At 44.0% G+C, this 19,102-nt stretch overlaps 1 protein-coding gene across 1 annotated transcript; it reads right to left on the bottom strand.

The window, feature by feature from the left end:
- Positions 1-1,359: 1,359 nt before the first annotated feature.
- LOC109733322 (uncharacterized) lies at positions 1,360-5,269 on the bottom strand. The gene is made up of 4 exons (XM_045227246.2): positions 5,172-5,269; positions 4,353-5,074; positions 4,029-4,250; positions 1,360-3,936 (listed from the first exon to the last, which is right to left on the bottom strand). Exons 1-4 carry the CDS (start codon positions 5,242-5,244, stop codon positions 2,299-2,301), a joined length of 2,655 nt encoding a protein of 884 aa, XP_045083181.1. The 5' UTR covers positions 5,245-5,269; the 3' UTR covers positions 1,360-2,298.
- Positions 5,270-19,102: the final 13,833 nt, after the last annotated feature.

Here is a 19,102-nt window from a genome sequence, read left to right on the forward strand (position 1 = left end):
TCGGAGAGTATCTCTCCATCGCTAGAGGAGCAAATCCTAGTCTTGAATAATGAAGAACCTTGACATACTTTTCTAGTGTACCTGTAAGATATCTTTATGATCTCCCTATTACGGAATTTTTTTGGCAACCCCAAAGCAACCATCCGGTATGAAGGCCTACAATATTCTCATGGTCTACGGACGTATGTAAACGTTAACTCTTTATATGATAATAATGACAACTAAGTGACGATGTGATCTGGCATTATATCATAAGTATTGGGTCTATCCAACACCAGTTTTCTACTAACAAGGTGTTCTCATTATTGTTGGCATACTTGTTACTTTAACAATACCCATGATCAGGAAAAAAGGATCACGAATAAATACATGAGCTAGTCTTAGATGCGAGACTAGAGATCTATTTGGCGTTTGTGTTTCCACACATGCAACTGAGTTTTCCTCTAAATGTCCGGTTCAAGAACCATTGCAATTATAGCACAGAAATATGAACTTAAGTTTGAACTTGGAAATATAATAATAACATTTATTTTTGCCTCTAGGGCATATTACAATAGTAAACATCCGAGCCGCGACTGCAAATGGCAAACAATTGTATACAACAAATTGATTTTGTGGAGAAATTAGTCGCTTTCCTCCGCGTCAGATTCTCGAGTGATACCAGATCCACATCTATTCAATAAATTTTGATCGTCTGCTATACATCGTCTCTCTCTCTCTCCAAGGGCACTACGTCACCGTCTTGCCGTTGACCATTGCTCCACTATCGACCATGCCATCATACTTGTTGGTTTCAATTAATCTGCTCCATTTTTTTTCCTTGGACGCTCTCGCTATCCTCCAAAGAAGATCCCCGGCACAAAGTCGATGAGGGTCGCAATGGCTACGCAGGAGCCTAGAGCCAGATGTGTCCATGAGGTAACCAACACCGATGAGGTATGTCGTGGCTGGACCCGTTGGCCTCTCTCCGACGTGGCTCTCTAGCACTTGGTCGACGAGCATAGCTGCAACAACATGGTGGCTATTCTCTAGAACTGGTTATTGCTAAAAAAAAAAGCTTCCATTGAGTTTCCTCCCAAGGAGATGGAGAAACGACATGACGGTAAGCCTACAACAACATGAAGATGGAGAATTGGTGGATGGATCGTCTTTTCCATTGTATATGAAAATAATTATGTTTCATTCATATCACATTTTCATGGTTAACAATTTGTTGTTCTTTTTTTTTGTCAAGCCATCGTCGACTATTTTTGCAAACTGCACACTTGCAATTCTCTTGAAATACTATGACGAAGTATCCTCAGACAATGTGATTCAGTAGTACAAAAAAATTGTATTGCAATCTCCTGAAATATTTGTTGTCGTCTTGCAAAATAAGAAAGCTTCTAAAATTTGCATTGTATATACTCCCTCTGTTTCACAATACAAAGTATATTGTTTTTTGTTAGGGCAACACTTTGACCAACAATTAGACTATCAATATGTGACTACTATGATATAACATCATAACCACGAATAGGTACTTTTGAAAGAAGAAGCTAATGGCTTCAAATTTTATGTCACGTAAAAAATATATTTGTAGAGTAAACGTTCGTCAAATGCTTGTCCTAATGAAACCTAATACGCCGAGTATTTTGAGATGAAGAGAATATTGTGTTACAATCTAGTAAAAAAATGATGCATAATTAATTTTTTGTTGTGATTTCATAGCATGCTTGTTGCGTAGTTGTTTTTCATTTTTATTATATGTTGCAACAGTGCAAAATAATATTGCGAAAGTACGTCAAAGTCAGCAATACGCGGCCGTGCAACTAACGGCTAGGCAAACCTAGCGGTTTTGTTGCTACGATACTAGGCGCCGACTACCATAGTTGTAAGGAATCCTCATAGTGAAATCCAATTGTTGCTGCAAGCTGGGGTGTGTGACGCTGCAAGGGCCAGCTATTGTTCTTGCTAAGCAGATTGAGTGCTGCTGCAAGAGAAGGTCACCGCTGTTGCAAGCCAGGACACGCGACGCTGAAGGGTGGCCGCCACTGTTGCAAGTCGGAAGAAAGCAAGAAAGCACAATGCTGCAAGGGCTGGCTGGCGCTGCTGCATGTCTCGTATATCTTGCTAACAAACAAGCCAATTCATAAGCAGTAGTTTAGAAATGGAACAACAAGAGGAGTAAGTTGTTCCAAATTCAACATTCAACAGTCTGCGGGCCCACAAGTGTAGTATAGTGACCACTGATTTCCATTCTACCAAAGGTTCAATTCGAACAAGATTACAATTTACAAATACATTCTGGAGAAGAACTTAGGAACTTAATCTCGTTGGCCTTGCCGGTGTGGTTCCACTTCTTCTGTCTTTGGAGCTGGACATGGAAACTACTGCCGTGGTCTTTGGCCATGGCTGTGTTGTCAATCTCGGTGATGAAGGGGACAAGCTTCTGCCACTGCCTGTCACGCCTTCTCGATGGTTCTGCATGACTCTAGATGCTCTTGGCGATACAGCTTGTACATCTCCCGCTTTAGGGGTCGCTACAGATCGGGATAACTCGCTGAATGATGCACGGCGAGGCAACCTAGTCGGAGCTGATGCGCCCTGCTGCATATCAGGCTGAGAAGCTGGCACTGCTCTGCTGAATCTGGGACCGGCGAGCGGCGATCTTCCCGGAGATGAAGGCGGCGTCACGCTGTGTTTTTGCCCTCGAGGCGAGGAAGAAGAAGCTATGTGAAACCCTGAGCTAGGACGAGATGTCTTCACCCCAGGGAGCGAAGTCGTAGTCCTAATCTTTCCCGGGGAAGAAGGAACGGCCGGTGCTGCAGAGATTGCCGGCGACGACATGGATTTCTTCAGAGTGCTTGTTCGACGAGGGGCCTCTACAACCGGTGATTCTTGTTTTGGCGCTCTACTACTCCTCAGTTTTTCAGAGGAATGGACGACCGGTTTCTTGGCTTTCTCCATGGGATCGCCGCTGGATTCGCCGGCTTCTTGGCTTCGCTCTCGGCCTAGAGGACTTGGTGCAAAGGATGGAGATGCTTGCCGGGTCAAAACTATTTGTTTTACCTCTGGCCTTGTGGCACTGCCACTTGCTTGTTGCTGTGAGCTATGCTTCAGGTGTTCTTTGGAAAGGTTTGAAGAAGCTCTTATTGCCTGAGCTGCTGATCCTTGCTTGAGCCTGCTCGGAACCTCATGTTGTTTGTGAGATGGACCTGTCTTTGATTGAGATGTGCTGTTATTGGAAGAATTATAAGCTGCAACAAGTGCTCCCTTCTGCGAGCCTACTCTAACCAGCGTCTTTGATGTTGCAGGCTTCTTGTCATCTGCTCCGGTGTCTGCTGGTCTCCTCGTTTTCTTCCTGATGATGGGAACTGCTGGGATAATTGCAGCTTGTTTCTGCCTGGTTTTCCGCATGGGCTGGGGTGTAACCCTCTGGCCACCTTCTTGCATTGGAATTAGTCCTTTATCACTTCTGTTTTCTTGGATATCTGTTGCCATCTCTTCATTTACATGTCTTGTTGTGGGAACGATTGGTGCCATAGAACTGCTGCTTCCAGCTTCCAGTAGATAGCTTGTTTCCCCAGTAACATCAACTCCATCTCCATGGATAAACTCGGCCTCATCGTCAGTGCTAATGTTTCCCTTGTCATCTGAACCGTTACTTGCGTTGTCTGCCGACCCGGTTTCACCGTCCTCTCCTTTTTCTGCTGAACTGTTACTTGCGCTATCTGATGATCGAGTTTCACTGTGCTCTGTGTTAGTGCTTGGCTCCTGACAGTGATCTTGCCGTGAAGTTTCACCGTGCGATTCACTATCATCTTGGTCAAAATCTGGATCCTCGATCAGTATCTCGTCAAAGTCATAGAACTCATCTGCGTTCCCTATGGAGGAAAGCTCACTCTCGTCATGGCTTTCATCTGTGTCTGACAGCTCCACTTCTGAGAAGAACACCTGGTACATGAATTCGCAAATTTTCATTACGCGAACACTTGTAAACTGTATCAGTTCAAGGGAGCCACAGGCGTTGAGGAGAGAATGTATACCTCAATCTTGAAGTCCTCCTGAAATTTCTCCTTGTTGCAGTTCCATGGCAGATCAATGTCCTCGAGAGTGAAAAACGTCATGTTGGACTGTAGAAAGCAAGTGCTGAACATGACGCTGAACATGATCTGCTCGTGGCCTTCATTACCCACATGGATGCACTCGATAACAACATCGCCTTGTATCTGACACCCAATGTCAGCCTTGATCACCGTGCTTTCTGCCTGTAATTAAGACAAATATCCAAGGTAGAAGAGAGCATTACCAAATCACCATTCATGAGACCATTATTTGAGAGCATCCACGGAGCTGACAGGTTTCATCACCTGCTTATAGTTCTTGAACTGTTGCTTGATCCTTGGTGTGCTAAACAGAACCTCCGTCGAAGAAACATCGGCCGATGGCTCACGCGGCTCGCCGTGGACACGAACAACCGGCCTACATCCGCCGCTGCCGTCGAAATCCGGGACAGCTCTCAGTATCAGGCAGTCCAGGACGAAGGACTGCTGCTTCATGCCCATGAGTGCCCCCTTGTCCCTGAGCCTCGTCACATACTGCAGGTACCTCAGATGAGTCGGCCTCGGGTCGAGCACCGAGCAGGCACTCAGTAGCTCCGCCGGCGCCCTCCCATACACCGCGTCCAGCGTCGTCCGCTCCGGCGCGGCCTCCTCGATGTACACCAGCAAGCTGGCCATGGCGAACGCGAGGGCAGGCCACGCCGCGCCGTCGCCGTCGCAGTGCATGAGCAGGATGTTGCGCTGGTGGCCGGACACCAGCCAGTCCACGCACGAGCCGAGGAACGCGCGGATCTTCGGGAGGGGCAGCGACGGGCAGCCGCCGTACCGGGACGGGTAGTCGGCGACGACGGCGGCGGCGCCGTGCCCGAGGAGGGAGTGGACGGCGTCGGCTCCGGTCGGCGCCGCGGCGAAGTTGACGACCATGAGCGAGGCGTGCGGGTTGCCGGCCTTGAGCTGGATGATGGTGCTGGTCAGGTAGTCCTTGTGCGCACCCTCGTCGAGGGCCCCGATCGACAGGCAGGAGTTGAACACTGTTCAAAGGAACTCCGGATCAGTTTTAGTTCAGCCAGCCGTGTTGTGATCCCTCGTCTCAGAAAAAAAAGCCATATTATGATGCATGGTACGTACCGAAGACCCGCTCGGAGACGTGCGACAGTCCATCCATGGCCTTCCGGGCGAAGAGCTTCCGCAGCAGCGCCATGGCCGAATGCCTGAATGAATGTACCTGAGGGAAAGAGAGAGGGAGAGGGGAGAGATGAGTTGACATGGATCTGAAGGGGGAGGAAGGAAAGCTACGTGCGGGGATGGATGCTTGGAGCGCGGGGCGACAACTTCTCATGAGCTGCGTTCGCTCCGCGTATCACGTGAAGTGGTCGTGGAGACGACCTGGACGTTCACCTTGGCGGCCGGCCGGCCGGCTCACGAAGCGCGAGTTTTGAAAACAAAAAGCTTTTCCTGTTGTTTACTTTACCGGTTGGTTTTTCGTTTCCTTTTTTTTCTGCTAAATATTTTTCAAAAAATGAAACAAAGAAATGTTTACATTTTTTAAACGCAAAATGCAAAAAAACAAATGTTCAAATTGTTTTGGAAAAAGAAAAATGTGAAAAACATAATATTTCTAAAGATATTCGCAGAATTTGGAAAATAATAAAATACTAAAAAATTTCGAACATTTTAAAAAAGTTAGCGTTTAATATTTTTCATATTACTAGCACAGATTATATTTTTCCAAAAATATTCACAATTTAAAGAAAGCACTTTTCTCATAGAGCGTTCTATAATATTTTCAATTTTTAAAATAATTAGTTCCCATGTTTTTAGAAAACTGAACGAAAAAACGACTTGAAAGCTAAAAACGCTAGAAAAAACAGACTTTATTTAGCTACAGAAAAAAAATTCATTCAGAGTCCCTTGAGTTCTGCGTCAATGGGCCGGCCTAGTCGGGGGTCACTAAGCGCAATAAGCATCACATATAAGTTCCCCGCACTAAGACATTTCCAAAATACAAGATGAACTTTTAAATAAACAACGAACATCTTTCGGATGCACACCAAACATACTTTTTGTTACGGGGTGATTATTTTCAAATGCACAATGAACTGTCTCTAAAAAAAGATAAAGTTTTTTTGTAAACATGATGAACACAAGAAATACACAATAGGAATCTTTTGAAAATACAATGGACATGTTTTTAAAACATGATGAAAATTTTAAAATATATCGAACATTTTTCAAGTACATGATCAACATATTAAAAATACAACAATTTTTTAAACACTATGCACATGTTTCTAATAAATTATGAAAAACAACCAAAAGGAGAAAATAAAGACAAATGAAATAAACAAGAAACTACAATTAAGAAGTGTTCAACTCATATTACAATGATATTCTATTTTAAAAAAAATGATGATGTAATTAAAAAGAAAAGAAAAGAAGAAACATGGAAACACAAAGTACAAAAAAGGTAAAAATAAAAACCACACTAATAACCAGATTAAAAAACCTTACAAAGAAGTGCCAAAACCAAGCCTTCTTAGATGAACTACTACGTATTTGTTTCGCTGAGACTCTCCGTGTGTTGGTAGGAGGGCACTTTAATATTATAGGGCGTCAAGAGGTAAAAACAATGATAATTTTGATCATAGATGACCTTTCATTTTATTGCTATTATCAAGAATTGAACTTAAGAGAAATTGTTCTCACAAGTCTACAATACACTTGGGCAAATAATCTTCCCACACCCACATGTGAGAAGCCTAATAGAATTCTTATAGGTGCTAAGTGGGAGCAAAAATGTCAGGTGTTAAAGTTTGTCCACTCCAGCATGGAGTCTCTGATCACATGACGCTCATGTTGGATTCAGGGACAGCGACTCATGTTGGAAATAAGAATGTCTTCTCTTTTGAACTTTCTTGGTTTCAACAGAAGAGTTTCGTTGATTTGTGGCTATTGAATGGGCAAAGGAAAATGATGGGCGCACACATGTCAAAAGGTGGCAGAATAAGATCTGACACCTTCGAAAGTTTCTCAAAGGTTGGGCAAAACATGTGCGCTCTCATTAACACCTTGGACACTAAAACAGAGAGCGATCACCTCACCCCAGCAGAATACACTACAAAAAAAGAGTGGCGGATGAGCCTCATGCGAAAGTTATGAATGAGGTTCTCTCAAGAAAAAAAACTATGAGTGAGGAGGAAATAAAAACGGCTTCAATGTGCGAAAGTATGACATGTCCGGAAATGGTATAGTAATATTATTTATTTTTATCTCATTGTGAGTGATAAACAATGTAAAAGAAAATTTCAAGCTCAAGCAGGATGACTGGAAAATTGGTGTTGCGTGCCAACTACAAAAATACATTACAATTTTTTTTATAAAATCCTTTTAGCTCACCAGTCTCTGAGTATATCCAATTGGATGAAGATATGAGAGGTGATATCCCTGAGTTGTCGAGGGAGGAGAGGGCCATCCTAACATCTTCTTTCACTGAGAAATAAGTATGTGATGCAATGTCTCGGATGGAACACAATAAAGTGCTTGGACCAGACGGTTCCCGGCTAATTTTTAGCAGAAATTGTGGCCAATCATAAAAGGAAATTTTATGCCTATGCTTGATAGCTTATAGAGTGTGAATAAGCCCTTCGAAAAAATATTTTTTAGGTATCACCACTCCGCTCCCTAGAAATGAAGAGGCTATCAGAATTCAACAGTTCCGTTCAATTTGTTTACTCAAACAATATGAGTTTCAAAATATTCACCAAAGCTGCAATAAATTGGGTTACTGTGATTTGATACGTCTCCAACTTATCTATAATTTTTGTTTGTTCCATGTTGTTATATTATCAATCTTGGATGTTTTATAATTATTTTATAGTCATTTATATCATTGTTTGGTACTAACCTATTGACATAGTGCCAAGTGTCAGTTGTTCTTTTCTGCATGTTTTTTACATCGCAGGAAATCAATATCAGACGGAGTCCAAATGCAACGAAACTTCACGGAGATTTTTTTTGGACCAGAAGACACATAATGGGCCCTGGCTGCGCCTGGGGGGTGCTTCGAGGAGAGCACTGTTGGGGAACGTAGTATTTCAAAAAAAAAAATCCTACGACCACGCAAGATCTATCTAGGAGAAGCATAGCAACGAGCGGGGAGAGTGTGTCCACGTACCCTCGTAGACCGAAAGCGGAAGCATTTAGTAACGCGGTTGATGTAGTCGAACGTATTCACGATCCAACCGATCCAAGTACCGAACGTACGGCACCTCCGTGTTCAGCACACGTTCAGCATGATGACGTCCCTCGAGCTCTTGGTCCAGTTGAGGACGAGGGAGAGTTCCGCCAGCACGACGGTGTGGCGACGGTGTGATGAAGTTATCGGTGCAGGGCTTCGCCTAAGCACTACGATGATATGACCGAGGTGTTAAACTATGGAGGGGAGCACCGCACACGGCTAAGAGATTGTCTGTTGTGCCTTTGGGGTGCCCCCCTCCCACGTATATAAAGGAGGGGGGAGGAGGCCGGCCAAGGGGGGCGCGCGCCATAGGGGAGTCCAACTAGGATTCCCAATCCTAGTTGGAGTCCCCTTCCTTTTCCAAGAGGGGGAGAGAGGGAAGGAGGAAGAGAGGGAGAAGGAAAGAGGGGGGCGCGGCCCCCTCCCTAGTCCAATTCGGACTTGCCATGGGGGGGGGGGACGGCCTCCCCTTGTGGCCCTTCTCTCCTTTCCACTAAAGCCCATTAAGGCCCAATACTTCTCCGGGGGGTTCCGGTAATCTCCCGGTACTCCGAAAAATATCTGAATCACTCCGGAACCATTCCGGTGTCCGAATATAACCTTCCAATATATCGATCTTTACCTCTCAACCATTTCAAGACTCCTCGTCATGTCCGTGATCTCATCCGGGACTCTGAACAAACTTCGGTCATCAAATCACATAACTCATAATACAAATCGTCATCGAACGTTAAGCGTGCGGACCCTACGGGTTCGAGAACTATGTAGACATGACCGAGACACATCTCCGGTCAATAACCAATAGCGGAACCTGGATGCTCATATTGGCTCCTACATATTCTACGAAGATCTTTATCGGTCAAACCGCATAACAACATACGCTGTTCCCTTTGTCATCGATATGTTACTTGCCCGAGATTCGATCGTCGGTATCCTTATACCTAGTTCAATCTCGTTACCGGCAAGTCTCTTTACTCGTTCTGTAATGCATCATCCTGCAACTAACTCATTAGTCACATTGCTTGCAAGGCTTATAGTGATGTGCATTACCGAGAGGGCCCAGAGATACCCACCTCTCCGATACACGGAGTGACAAATCCTAATCTCGATCTATGCCAACTCAACAAACACCTTCGGAGACACCTGTAGAGCATCTTTATAATCACCCAGTTACGTTGTGACGTTTGAGAGCACACAAGGTGTTCCTCCAGTATTCGGGAGTTGCATAATATCATAGTCAGAGGAACACGTATAAGTCATGAAGAAAGCAATTGCAATAAAACTAAATGATCATTATGCTAAGCTAACGGATGGGTCTTGTCCATCACATCATTCTCTAATGATGTGATCCCGTTCATAAATGACAACACATGTCTATGGTTAGGAAACTTAACCATCTTTGATTAACGAGTTAGTCAAGTAGAGGCATACTAGGGGAACTTTGTTTGTCTATGTATTCACACATGTACTAAGTTTCAAGTTAATACAATTCTAGCATGAATAATAAACATTTATCATGATATAAGGAAATATAAATAACAACTTTATTATTGCCTCTAGGGCATATTTCCTTCAGTCTCCCACTTGCACTAGAGTCAATAATCTCGATTACATAGTAATGATTCTAACACCCATGGAGTCTTGGTGTTGATCATGTTTTGCTCGTGGAAGAGGCTTAGTCAATGGGTCTGCAACTTTCAGATCGGTATGTATTTTGCAAATATCTATGTCTCCCTCCTTGACTTGACCGCAGATGGAATTGAAGCGTCTCTTGATGTGTTTGGTTCTCTTATGAAATCTGGATTCCTTCGCCAAGGCTATTGCTCAAGTATTGTCACAAAAGATTTTCATTGGACCCGATGCACTAGGTATTACACCTAGATCAGATATGAACTCCTTCATCCAGACTACTTCATTTGCTGCTTCCGAAGCAGCTATGTACTCCGCTTCACACGTAGATCCCGCCACGACGCTTTGCTTGGAACTGCACCAACTGACAGCTCCACCATTCTATATAAATACGTATCCGGTTTGTGACTTAGAGTCATCCGGATCAGTGTCAAAGTTTGCATCGACGTAACCATTTACGGCGAGCTCTTTGTCACCTTCATAAACGAGAAACACATCCTTAGTCCTTTTCAGGTATTTTAGGATGTTCTTGACCGCTGTCCAGTGATCCACTCCTGGATTACTTTGGTACCTCCCTGCTAAACTAATAGCAAGGCACACACCAGGTCTGGTACACAGCATTGCATACATGATAGAACCTATGGCTGAAGCATAGGGAATGACTTTCATTTTCTCTCTATCTTCTGCAGTGGTCGGGCATTGAGCCTGACTCAACTTCACACCTTGTAACACACGCACGAACCCTTTCTTTGACTGATCCATGTTGAACTTCTTCAAAACTTTATCAAGGTATGTGCTTTGTGAAAGTCGAATTAAGCATCTTGATCTATCTCTATAGATCTTGATGCCCAATATATAAGCAGCTTCACCGAGGCCTTTCACTGAAAAATTCTTATTCAAGTATCCTTTTATGCTATCCAGAAATTCCGTATCATTTCCAATCAATAATATGTCATCCACATATAATATCAGAAATCCTACAGAGCTCACACTCACTTTCTTGTAAATACAGGCTTCTCCAAAAGTCTATATAAAACCATATGCTTTGATCACACTATCAAAACGCATATTTCAACTCCGAGAGGCTTGCACCAGTCCATAAATGGATCGTTGGAGCTTGCACACTTTGTTAGCACCTTTTGGATCGACAAAACCTTCTGGTTGCATCATATACAACTCTTCTTTAAGATATCCATTAAGGAATGCAGTTTTGACATCCATTTGCCAGATTTCATAATCATAAAATGCGGCAATTGCTAACATGATTTGGACAGGCTTAAGCATCTCTACGGGTGAGAAGGTCTCATCGTAGTCAACTCCTTGAAGTTGTCGGAAACCTTTCGCAACAAGTCAAGCTTTGTAGACAGTAACATTACCATCAGCGTCAGTCTTCTTCTTGAAGATCCATTTATTCTCTATGGCTTGCCGATCATCGGGCAAGTCAACCAAAGTCCACACTTTGTTCTCATACATGGATCCCATCTCAGATTTCATGGCCTCAAGCAATTTCGCGGAATCTGGGCTCATCATTGCTTACTCATAGTTCACAGGTTCATCATGGTCAAGTAACATGACCTCCAGAACAGGATTGCCGTACCACTCAGGTGCAGATCGTACTCCGTATGACCTACGAGGTCTGGTAGTCACTTGATCTGAAGTTTCATGATCATCATCATTAGCTTCCTCACTAATTGGCGTAGGAATCACTGGAACTGATTTCTGTGATGAACTACTTTCCAATTCAGGAGCAGGTACAATTACCTCATCAAGTTCTACTTTCCTCCCACTCACTTTTTTCGAGAGAAACTCCTTCTCTAGAAAGGATCCATTCTTAGCAACAAAAATCTTGCCTTCGGATCTGTGATAGATGAAGGAAATATGCCCTAGAGGCAATAATAAAGTTATTATTTATTTCCTTATATCATGATAAATGTTTATTATTCATGCTAGAATTGTATTAACCGAAAACATAATAATTGTGTGAATACATAGACAAACAGAGTGTCACTAGTATGCCTCTACTTGACTAGCTCGTTAATCAAAGATGGTTATGTTTCCTGGCCATGGACATGAGTTGTCATTTGATTAACGGGATCACATCATTAGGAGAATGATGCGATTGACTTGACCCATTCCGTTAGCTTAGCACTTGATCGTTTAGTATTCTGCTATTGCTTTCTTCATGACTTATACATGTTCCTATGACTATGAGATTATGCAACTCCCGTTTACCGGAGGAACACTTTGTGTGCTACCAAACGTCACAACGTAACTGGGTGATTATAAAGGTGCTCTACAAGTGTCTCCGAAGGTACTTGTTGGGTTGGGGTATTTCGAGATTAGGATTTGTCACTCCGATTGTCGGAGAGGTATCTCTGGGCCCTCTCGGTAATGCACATCACTATAAGCCTTGCAAGCATTGTGACTAATGAGTTAGTTGCGAGATGATGTATTACGAAACGAGTAAAGAGACTTGCCGGTAACGAGATTGAACTAGGTATTGAGATACCGACGATCAAATCTCGGGCAAGTAACATACCGATGACAAAGGGAAACAACGTATGTTGTTATGCGGTTTGACCGATAAAGATCTTCGTAGAATAGGTAGGAGCCAATATGAGCATCCAGGTTCCGCTATTGGTTATTGACCGGAGACGTGTCTCGGTCATGTCTACATAGTTCTCGAACCCGTAGGGTCCGCACGCTTAAAGTTCGATGACGGTTATATTATGAGTTTATGTGTTTTGATGTACCGAAGGTAGTTCGGAGTCCCGGATGTGTTCACAGACATGACGAGGAGTCTCGAAATGGTCGAGACGTAAAGATTGATATATTGGACAACTATATTTGGATACCGGAATGGTTCCGGGTGAGATCGGGATAATACCGGAGCACCGGGAGGTTATGGAACCCCCCGGGAGGTATATGGGCCTTAATGGGCTTTAGTGGAAAGGAGCAAGGGAGGGGGCACGCCCCCCAAGCCCAATCCGAATTGGGAAGGGGGCCGGGCCCCCTTTCCTTCCTCCCTCCTTCCTCTTCCTTCCCTCTACCTCTCCAAATAGGAAAAGGAGGAGTCCTACTCCCGGTGGGAGTAGGACTCCCCCCTTGGGCACGCCTCCTCCCCTTGGCCGGCCCTCTCCTCCCCCCTTTATATACGGAGGAGAGGGGCACCCCATAGACACAACAATTGATCTCTTGGATCTTTTAGCCGTGTGCGGTGCCCCTCTCCACCATAGTCCACATCGATAATATCGTAGCGGTGCTTAGGCGAAGCCCTGCGTCGGTAGAACATCATCATCGTCACCATACCGTCGTGCTGACGGAACTCTCCCTCAAAGCTCGGCTGGATCGGAGTTCGAGGGACGTCATCGAGTTGAATGTGTGCAGAACTCGGAGGTGCCGTGCGTTCGGTACTTGATCGGTCGGATCGTGAAGACGTATGACTACATCAACCGCGTTGTGCTAACGCTTCCGCTTTCGGTCTACGAGGGTACGTGGACACACTCTCCCCTCTCGTTGCTATGCATCACCATGATCCTGTGTGTTCGTAGGATTTTTTTTTTGAAATTACTACGTTCCCCAACAGTGGCATCCGAGCCTGGTTTTATGCGTAGATGTTATATGCACGAGTAGAACACAAGTGAGTTGTAGGCGATACAAGTCATACTGCTTACCAGCATGTCATACTTTGGTTCGGCGGTATTGTTGGATGAAGCGGCCCGGACCGACATTACGCGTACGCTTACGCGAGACTGGTTCTACCGACGTGCTTTGCACACAGGTGGCTGGCGGGTGTCAGTTTCTCCAACTTTAGTTGAACCGAGTGTGGCTACGCCCGGTCCTTGAGAAGGTTAAAACAACACTAACTTGACGAACTATCGTTGTGGTTTTGATGCGTAGGTAAGAACGGTTCTTCCTTAGCCCGTAGCAGCCACGTAAAACTTGCAACAACAAAGTAGAGGACGTCTAACTTGTTTTTGCAGGGCATGTTGTGATGTGATATGGTCAAGGCATGATGCTAAATTTTATTGTATGAGATGATCATGTTTTGTAACCGAGTTATCGGCAACTGGCAGGAGCCATATGGTTGTCGCTTTATTGTATGCAATGCAATCGCCCTGTAATGCTTTACTTTATCACTAAGCGGTAGCGATAGTCGTAGAAGCATAAGTTGGCGAGACGACAACGATGCTACGATGGAGATCAAGGTGTCGCGCCGGTGACGATGGTGATCATGACGGTGCTTCGGAGATGGAGATCACAAGCACAAGATGATGATGGCCATATCATATCACTTATATTGATTGCATGTGATGTTTATCTTTTATGCATCTTATCTTGCTTTGATTGACGGTAGCATTATAAGATGATCTCTCACTAAATTTCAAGATAAAAGTGTTCTCCCTGAGTATGCACCGTTGCGAAAGTTCTTCGTGCTGAGACACCACGTGATGATCGGGTGTGATAGGCTCTATGTTCAAATACAACGGGTGCAAAACAGTTGCGCACGCAGAATACTCAGGTTAAACTTGACGAGCCTAGCATATGCAGGTATGGCCTCGGAACACTAAGACCGAAAGGTCGAGCGTGAATCATATAGTAGATATGATCAACATAGCGATGTTCACCATTGAAACTACTCCATCTCACGTGATGATCAGACATGGTTTAGTTGATTTGGATCATGTGATCACTTAGATGATTAGAGGGATGTCTATCTAAGTGGGAGTTCTTAAGTAATATGATTAATTGAACTTAAATTTATCATGAACTTAGTACCTGATAGTATTTTGCTTGTCTATGTTGATTGCAGATAGATGGCCCGTGCTGTTGTTCCGTTGAATTTTAATGCGTTCCTTGAGAAAGCAAAGTTGAAAGATGATGGTAGCAATTACACGGACTGGGTCTGTAACTTGAGGATTATCCTCATTGCTGCACAGAAGAATTGCGTCCTGGAAGCACCGCTAGGTGCCAGACCTGCTGCAGGAGCAACACCAGATGTTATGAACGTCTGGCAGAGAAAAACTGATGACTACTCGATAGTTCAGTGTGCCATGCTTTACGGCTTAGAACCGGGACTTCAACGACGTTTTGAATGTCATGGAGCATATGAGATGTTCCAGGAGTTGAAGTTAATATTTGAAGCAAATGCCCGGATTGAGAGATATGAAGTCTCCAATAAGTTCTATAGCTGCAAGATGGAGGAGAATAGTTCTGTCAGTGAGCATATACTCAGAATGTCTGGGTATAACAATCACTTGATTCAACTGGGAGTTAATCTTCCGGATGATAGCGTCATTGACAGAATTCTTCAATCACTGCCACCAAGCTACAAGAGCTTCGTGATGAACTATAACATGCAAGGGATGGATAAGACGATTCCCGAGCTCTTCGCAATGCTAAAGGCTGCGGAGGTAGAAATCAAAAAGGAGCATCAAGTGTTGATGGTCAACAAGACCCTCAGTTTCAAGAAAAAGGGCAAAGGGAAGAAGAAGGGGAACTTCAAGCAGAACAGCAAGCAATTTGCTGCTCAGGAGAAGAAACCCAAGTCTAGACCTAAGCCTGAGACTGAGTGCTTGTACTGCAAACAGACTGGTCACTGGAAGTGGAACTGCCCCAAGTATTTGGCGGATAAGAAGGATGGCAAGGTGAACAAAGGTATATGTGATATACATGTTATTGATGTGCACCTTACTAATGCTCGCAGTAGCACCTGGGTATTTGATACTGGTTCTGTTGCTAATATTTGCAACTCGAAACAGGGACTACGGATTAAGCGAAGATTGGCTAAGGACGAGGTGACGATGCGCGTGGGAAATGGTTCCAAAGTCGATGTGATCGCGGTCGGCATGCTACCTCTACATCTACCTTCGAGATTAGTGTTAGACCTGAATAATTGTTATTTGGTGCCAGCGTTGAGCATGAACATTATATCTGGATCTTGTTTGATGCGAGACGGTTATTCATTTAAATTAGAGAATAATGGTTGTTCTATTTATACGAGTAATATCTTTTATGGTCATGAACCCTTGAAGAGTGGTCTATTTTTGTTGAATCTTGATAGTAGTGATACACATATTTATAATATTGAAGCCAAAAGATGCAGAGTTGATAATGATAGTGCAACTTATTTGTGGCACTACCGTTTAGGTCATATTGGTGTAAAGCGCATGAAGAAACTCCATACCGATGGACTTTTGGAACGACTTGATTATGAATCACTTGGTACTTGCGAACCGTGCCTCATGGGCAAGATGACTAAAACTTCGTTCTCCGGAACTATGGAGCGAGCAACGGATTTTTTGGAAATCATACATACAGATGTATGTGGTCCGATGAATGTTGAGGCTCACGGCGGGTATCGTTATTTTCTCACCTTCACAGATGATTTAAGCAGATATGGGTATATCTACTTAATGAAACATAAGTCTGAAACATTTGAAAAGTTCAAAGAATTTCAGAGTGAAGTTGAAAATCATCGTAACAAGAAAATAAAATTCCTATGATCTGATCGTGGAGGAGAATATTTGAGTTACGAGTTTGGTCTACATTTGAAACAATGCGGAATAGTTTCGCTACTCACGCCACCCGGAACACCACAGCGTAATGGTGTGTCTGAACGTCGTAATCGTAGTTTATTAGATATGGTGCGAACTATGATGTCTCTTACTGATTTACCGCTATCGTTTTGGGGTTATGCTTTAGAGACGGCTGCATTCACTCTAAATAGGACACCATCGAAATCTGTTGAGACGACGCCTTTTGAACTATGGTTTGGCAAGAAACCAAAGTTGTCGTATCTTAAATTTTGGGGTTGCGATGCTTATGTGAAAAAACTTCAACCTGATAAGCTCGAGCCTAAATCGGAGAAATGTGTCTTCATAGGATACCCAAAGGAGACCGTTGGGTACACCTTCTATCACAGATCCGAAGGCAAGATATTTGTTGATAGAAATGGATCCTTTCTAGAGAAGGAGTTTCTCTCAAAAGATGTGAGTGGGAGGAAAGTAGAACTTGATGAGGTAACTGTACCTGCTCCCTTGTTGGAAAGTAGTTCATCACAGAAACTGGTTCCTGTGACACCTACACCAATTAGTGAGGAAGTTAATGATATTGATCATGAAGCTTCAGATCAAGTTACTACCGAACCTCGTAGGTCAACCAGAGTGAGATCAGCACCAGAGTGGTACAGTAATCCTGTTCTGGAGGTTATGTTGCTAGACCATGACAAACCTACGAACTATTTAGAAGCGATGGTGAGCCCAGATTCCGCGAAATGGCTTGAGGCCATGAAATCTGAGATGGGATCCATGTATGAGAACAAAGTGTGGACTTTGGTTCACTTTCCCAATGATTGGCAAGCCATTGAGAATAAATGGATCTTCAAGAAGAAGACTGACACTGATGGTAATGTTACTGTCTACAAAGCTCGACTTGTTGCAAAAGGTTTTCGACAAGTTCAAGGGATTGACTACGATGAGACTTTCTCACCCGTAGCGATGCTTAAGTCTGTCCGAATCATGTTAGCAATTGCCGCATTTTATGATTATGAAATTTGGCAAATGGATGTCAAAACTGCATTCCTAAATGGATTTCTGGAAGAAGAGTTGTATATGATGCAACCGGAAGGTTTTGTTGATCCAAAGGGAGCTAACAAAGTGTGCAAGCTCCAGCGATCCATTTATGGACTGGTGCAAGCCTCTCGGAGTTGGAATAAACGTTTTGATAGTGTGATCAAAGCATATGGTTTTATACAGACTTTTGGAGAAGCTTGTATTTACAAGAAAGCGAGTGGGAGCTCTGTAGCATTTCTAATATTATATGTGGATGGCATATTATTGATTGGAAATGATATAGAATTTCTGGATAGCATAAAAGGATATTTGAATAAGAGTTTTTCAATGAAGGACCTCGGTGAAGCTGCTTATATATTGGGCATCAAGATCTATAGAGATAGATCAAGACGCTTAATTGGACTTTCACAAAGCACATACCTTGACAAAGTTTTGAAGAAGTTCAAAATGGATCAAGCAAAGAAAGGGTTCTTGCCTGTGTTACAAGGTGTGAAATTGAGTCAGACTCAATGCCCGACCACTGTAGAAGATAGAGAGAAAATAAAAGATGTTCCCTATGCTTCAGCCATAGGCTCTATCATGTATGCAATGCTGTGTACCAGACCTGATGTGTGCCTTGCTATAAGTTTAGCAGGGAGGTATGTCGTGGAATTGTCACGGCAGATGTCCTCGTGCAAGGACTTAGTCGTGGAGCCGTCGCAGCTAGGAAGCTTAAAGGGGTTAAATGGGACAAGGAACACGAGGGTTATACTGGTTCGGCCCCTTACAGTGAAGGTAAAAGCCTACGTCCAGTTGAGGTGGTATTGGTTAGGGTTTCGACGGCCAGGAGCTAAACCGTCCTGCCTGGTTATCGATTTTGTCTTACTTGTCCTGAACCGCCGCCGGGTCATCCCTTTATATAGAGAGGTTGACGCCCCGCGGCTCTCAGAGTCCCGGCCGTCTTATAACAGTATCCGGCTCGGACTCTTATCTATTCTTGCTTTACACTACAAGTTTCACCATAATGGCGGTTGTCACTACGGGCCTTAAGCCATCTCCGGGTCTTTAAGCCCATTATTGACCCGCCGTCTTCAAGTTTGGTACTGGGCTTCGCGTGATAACCATTATGACGTAACCCGGCCCCTCCTGGGCGGGTGACTCTAATGGTTATATCCTCAACATTAGGCCCCAGATTGATTTGAACGGGTTCATGTCAATCTTCCATCCCTTTGAGAGAAAATCTTCCGGCTTATTTTTATGCGAAGGTTATAACCCGCCGTGACGTCATCTTCTGGATTCCTGGTGACCCGCCATGACGTCATCTTCCATTAAGTTCATTTTTTTATTCTGTCATATCCCAACGGATCTTATCTTTAATGGCCATCCCGAAAATCGAGGCGCTTCTGTAGTGAGATAATCATGCCTTGGCCTCCTCGTTTCTCGCGCCCACTTATTAGCCGCACCTTATAAATAGGCCTGGCCCATAAGCCTTCATTTACTTATCTCCTCCCTCGTCTTCCTCCTCTGACACCCGAAAGCTCGAGCTCCGCCGCCGCCGCCGCTCCCCTGGTCTTCGTCAACCTCGGCCGCTGCATCACCCTGACCGGTCCAGAGAAACGGCGGCAACCCCCGCATCTCTT

This window comes from Aegilops tauschii, chromosome 4 (genome assembly GCF_002575655.3).
Source record: "Aegilops tauschii subsp. strangulata cultivar AL8/78 chromosome 4, Aet v6.0, whole genome shotgun sequence".
In the NCBI taxonomy this organism is placed as follows: domain Eukaryota; kingdom Viridiplantae; phylum Streptophyta; class Magnoliopsida; order Poales; family Poaceae; genus Aegilops; species Aegilops tauschii.

Bases quoted from the DNA above. Each gene is read 5' to 3' on its own strand.
- LOC109733322 (XM_045227246.2), bottom strand. From the start codon at position 5,244: ATGGCGCTGCTGCGGAAGCTCTTCGCCCGGAAGGCCATGGATGGACTG. The intron at 5,075-5,171 runs GTACGTACCATG...TCCTTTGAACAG, and splicing joins CGTCTCCGAGCGGGTCTTCG to TGTTCAACTCCTGCCTGTCG. The intron at 4,251-4,352 runs GTGATGAAACCT...TCTTAATTACAG, and splicing joins AGTTCAAGAACTATAAGCAG to GCAGAAAGCACGGTGATCAA.